Source organism: Saprolegnia parasitica (genome assembly GCF_000151545.1).
Source record: "Saprolegnia parasitica CBS 223.65 unplaced genomic scaffold supercont2.15, whole genome shotgun sequence".
NCBI classification, from domain to species: domain Eukaryota; phylum Oomycota; class Saprolegniomycetes; order Saprolegniales; family Saprolegniaceae; genus Saprolegnia; species Saprolegnia parasitica.
This window is the reverse complement of record NW_012156409.1, coordinates 590,370-595,281: the sequence shown is the minus strand read 5'-3', so window position 1 is coordinate 595,281 and position 4,912 is coordinate 590,370. Positions and strand designations below refer to the sequence as shown.

Sequence of the window (4,912 nt, the reverse complement as noted above, 5' to 3'; positions counted from 1 at the left end):
GAGCTTCGGGCATCAAGCTCGAGGTCGACATGGGCTTTCTGGCCAACGAGAATGCGATGCTCACGCGGCAGATCTACGACGCGCGTGGCAAGGCTGCCGCGTATGCCGACATGCAGGCGCGTCTCGAGACGACGCCCGAGGTCGCGGCAGCTCGGCGCGACGGTAGCGCGACACGTCACGACGATCCACGGGCGTCTTCAACGCATTGCCGAGGCCAACGAGCCATCCGTGCAGACGACGACTTCGCACCTGTCTGCGCAGCTCGTAGCCGCCGGAAGAAATACCGCGGGTGCCTCATCGCTGTCGCCTCGATCGTGCGCAGACCCGAGAGGCGCTGGGATCGACGCGCTTCCTGCTATCCTGGACACAGGTACTCGAAGGCGAGTCGCGCATGAAGACACGGGGCGTCGAGTGTAGTTTGATTGCGATTACGCGGCCTTCGTAAACGTGTACATGCAGTACGTGTCGCTCATTTCGTTGAAGTGCAAGTCAAAGAGGTCGGCGCTCGAGCCCACAAGCGGGTTGGTCTTGAGCGCGTCGGGGACAATGGTCATGCTGACACGGAACCCGCGGGTTTCCATCGCGTCCTTGAACTCGACGAGCGAGTCGCGCGCCTGGGACGCCACGTGGAGGAAGCGGCCGCCAGGCACCAGCACCGCGTCGACGACCTGCGCGAGGATCGGGACAATGTCCTTGTGGTACACGAGGTCCGAGCCCAAGACCACGTCAAAGACGTCGCTGCCGTACGTCTCGGGCTTGGCCCAGTCGACGGCCCGGACGCTGAGTGTCGTCGGCGCCGCGTTCGTCTTTTGTGCCAAGAGCTCCTTGCACACGCCCTTGTGCAGCTTCCACGCGGCCTTTTGGCACTCGCGCGAGCAGTACGCGACGCACCGGCACCGGCCGCAAAGCATGAGCTTCCCTTCCGGGTTGTCGGCCGTGAAGCGCTGGAGCGTGCCGCACTCGGCGCACCCGACCGCCTCGGGCGACGTCTCGGCGATCGCGGCCTTGGTCGGCTTGTTGAGCTTGGCGTTGTGGTCGAGGTTGGCGACCGTGTGGTGGTAGAGGTCCGTGAGCACGACCGACGCCGCCGAGGTGTAGAGGTAGCACGCGAGGCCGCTCACGCCGCAGCCAGCGCCGAGCTCGCACACGCGCTTGTTGGCAAACGAAGCCGCGTCTTGGAGCACCCAGCGACTCAAGATGAGCGACGCCGACCAGATCGAGACGCCCGTGATGTCTTCGTCCGCGCTCGAGCCGAACGCCGACTTGTCCATGTCCAGCGCCTACACCTCATTTGAATTTTATCGGGCGGTAGCATCGTTGGCGTACGAGTTCGCGCGCTTTGAGTGCAGGCAACGTCGCGTCAAAAGCAAACTCGAGCGTCGTTTCCTGCAGCACGCGCGGCTGCTTCTTCATCTCGGCCTCACTGGCCACGTCTTCGTCGTCGTCTTCAAGCGTGAGCTTGGCGGCGCCGTTGGCCAAGTCCGCGTTGTTGGCCAAGCGCTCTTCGGTCGCCGACTTGTGCTCGAGGAGGAGCGCAACTAGTTGATTTGAAGTTGGCGCCAAGCAAAGCGAATAGAGAGGATGCGATATACCAATGTCGGTGTTTTCGCTCTGGAAGGCTTCCGTGACGCAGCCGCGGCCAAAGGCGTTCTGCGCGAGAACGTCAATGTCCGGGTACGCGGCAATGAGGAGCTTGACGACGTCAATATGCTTGTTTTGCACAGCCCAGTCTACACATACACCGTCAAGATCATATCCAACGACGACAAACCTACGCAGCGGCGAGTTGCCGTTCAAGTTAGGCAAGAGGCGCGGGTGCTTGGCGAGGAGCAATTTCACGCAGCCGATGTGGCCGTTGGCGCACGCCATGTGCAGCGCCGTGTTGCCCGAGTACTCGTCTTGGTAGTTGAGGTCATCGGCGCTAATGCTCATGCAAAGCTGCTTGACGTCGTCGACGTCGCCGCAGCGCGCCGCCGCGAGAAGGTCCTTTGCCTGCGCGCTCATGTTGCGAAGCGGAAAATGACCACCCCGTGATGATTGGCTTATGGGCAATACCGCCTCTGATTGGTTCAAAGATCCGACCAATCCGAGGCCGGCGCGGCGCCGATCTTTCCCAAGCAGCGTTCCCACACATGGTTCCCACACATGGTTCCCACAGCAAACCAGACGACGACGACGTGCGTGCGTGCGTCGGCGAGGACCTCCTCTAGCGCCGCACACACGGAACTCGGCGCTTCTTCGCAGCCTATTTTCCAGCTATTTTTTAGCTATTTACTACTAGATACGTTAATATAGAAACCCTCGCCGATGCAGAAAGGACGAGACGGACGCAGGTGCTGCGAGGTAGTACTTGGCCGGACGCTGTCGCTCGTGCCATGGCTCTACGTCGGCATCGTCGCAGCGCGCTGTGCGTAATGTGCTAGCGACGTGTTACGACGTTCCGTAGCAGCAGTTATAACGTCAAAGCCGCGGTAATAACGTCGGGTAACACCATCGTCAGGCCAAGGGGCTCTTTATCCGGCGGGTTCGGATAAAAAGCGCACCACTTTCTGTGACCTGCACCATGTGTGTTACAGCGCTGTCTCATCGAAGCAGCCAATGAGCGACCGTGCTCTCGTTCGATCCAAGGTGCGTAATGTTGGTTCATCGAATCGGGTGCGCTTCTCCGAGACCGCCCCCGACTTCACAATTACAAACTCGAGCAACATGGGCAACAAGGCGAGCAAGGGCGGCAAGACGCGTCCTCCCGTGCAGAGCGAGGCCTCGGGCCAGAGCTCCCTGCGCCCGCAGCCCATCCCGCAGCAGGCGCGCCAGAGCGCTCCGGCGCCTCACTACCGCCAAGACCAGGTACCGCCTCGTGCGCCGCAGGTGCCCAACGCCGTGCCTGTCGCGGCGGCCCCACCGGCGCCGACGCCGATCCCGCCGTCCGCCGTGGCCGCCGCAGCCGACCCGGATTGTACGCTTTGTGATGCCACGTACGGCGAACTCACTATGCGTGCACAATGTAGCTGACGGCGAAGACAACTCGGGGCCGACCGAGGCCATGATCATCAAGGACATGGACGGTTCGACGACGTCCGTGCCGACCAAGGTCACGATCGAAGATTTCGATCTGCTCAAGGTCCTCGGGAAGGGCAGCTTTGGCAAGGTCATGATGGTCCGCAAGAAGGACACGCAGAAGATTTACGCCATGAAGACGCTGCGAAAGGCGGCGCTCATCAAGCGCAACCAGCTCGGCCACACGAAAACGGAGCGCAACATTTTGCAGACGATCAAGCACCCGTTCCTTACGACGCTCTCGTACGCGTTCCAGACGCCGGAGAAGCTGTACCTCGTCATGGACTACTGCTCGGGCGGCGAGCTCTTTTTCTGGCTCAAGAAGGACCGGCGCTTCTCCCAGGTACATCATGCCCTTTCCAGTCGCCTCGTCTTATCGCGATCTTATTTGCGTAGAGCAAGGCGCGCCTCTTCGCGGCCGAGATCCTCCTCGCGCTCGAGGAGCTGCACAACCACGACATCATCTACCGCGACTTGAAGCCCGAAAACATCTTGCTCGACAGCGAAGGTCACATTCGCCTCACGGACTTTGGCCTTTCCAAGGAAGCCGTCACGGGCGCTGGCGCCGTCGGTGGCACCAAGGAACGCCCGTCGTATGCTCTCGCATCGCGCTCATGTTCGACTAGACGTTCTGCGGTACGCCCGAGTACTTGGCGCCCGAGATTCTCGAAAACAAGGGTCACGGCAAGGTACTTCCCGCCGTTGCCATGCAAATTTTGACCGAACGTTAGGCCGTCGACTGGTGGAGCTTGGGCACGCTCATCTACGAAATGCTCACGGGCCTCCCGCCGTTTTACGACCAAAACATGCAGGTAGATCGCCGCCGACGTTGACGCCGAGAGCTCACTCGCACTGTGTAGCGCATGTACGACAAGATCATCAACGCGCCGCTGCGGTTCCCGTCGTTCATGTCGGCGGAAGCCAAGAGCCTGTTGACGGGCCTCTTGCAGCGCAAGGTGTCGGACCGTCTTGGTAGCGGCCCGACCGACGGCGCCGAGATCCGCAACCACCCGTTCTTTGCGGGCATGGACTGGGACCAGGTCTACCGCAAGGAGACGACGCCCGAGTTCAAGCCGCCGAACCGCATGGGCTCGATCGACACGAGCAACTTTGACCTTGAATTCACGGGCGAGAAGCCCGTCGACTCGGTCGTGACGACCAACCTCAGCGAGACGCAGCGCAACAAGGCCAACTTTGCCGGCTTTACGTACAACGCCGAAAACGAGATGGACAAGTAGAGGACCGCGATGTGGCGCCGCGTTGGCGGTCTAGAAGGCGACGCGCGCCCGTCGTTTGCATGTTCTGTTCAATCCAACTCCTCATTCGATACATCGTCGTGGCAATTCTTTACAGTGTGGCGTTGTGTGTCGGTACGATCGGCCGTAGAGCTTCTGCACCTCGTGTATCTGGTCTTGTAAAAGACAACTTGACGATTTTACCACCGAGATAGACTAGTTTTCTACATCTCATTTCCAATTCCTCGATCGAAGCAAGATGACTCTCTACAGCGCAACGTACCACCAGGACAAGGAGGCCCGTCGCGTCGCGGCTTTGGAAGCCCAACTCCGCATCTCGCACCCGTTCCGCCGGCCTACCACCACCAAGTCGGTGGCCAAGGCTACGGCCAAGCCAGCTGCACGCTCCACCACTGCCACTGCGGTGCGCTCTGCGCCTCGCGCTAGCAACACGCCGATCGCGCGTCCTGCATCGGATTCGGCACGCGACCACAAGATGGAGATCGAACGTCTGCAAGCCGAGCACCAAGCTTCTTGGCTGCCATGACGGAGAAGCTGCATGCTGCCCACGACCACGTGCTGGAGCTTGCGCACCGCGTCCTCGGCGCGACGACACGGAT

General features: G+C 60.9%; 2 protein-coding genes across 2 annotated transcripts; one reads left to right on the top strand and one right to left on the bottom strand.

Annotated features, from left to right (window-relative positions):
* Positions 1-395: 395 nt before the first annotated feature.
* On the bottom strand, positions 396-2,004 carry SPRG_05371 (hypothetical protein; the record flags this gene model as incomplete). Its single annotated transcript, XM_012343967.1, has 4 exons — positions 396-1,280; positions 1,327-1,538; positions 1,593-1,730; positions 1,776-2,004. The coding sequence occupies 4 exons, from the start codon at positions 2,002-2,004 to the stop codon at positions 429-431; spliced, it is 1,431 nt and encodes a 476-aa protein (XP_012199357.1). The 3' UTR covers positions 396-428.
* Positions 2,005-3,058: 1,054 nt separating this feature from the next.
* On the top strand, positions 3,059-4,295 carry SPRG_05370 (AGC protein kinase; the record flags this gene model as incomplete). The annotated part of the gene is made up of 5 exons (XM_012343966.1): positions 3,059-3,400; positions 3,454-3,624; positions 3,684-3,746; positions 3,789-3,869; positions 3,918-4,295. 5 exons carry the CDS (start codon positions 3,059-3,061, stop codon positions 4,293-4,295), a joined length of 1,035 nt encoding a protein of 344 aa, XP_012199356.1.
* Positions 4,296-4,912: the final 617 nt, after the last annotated feature.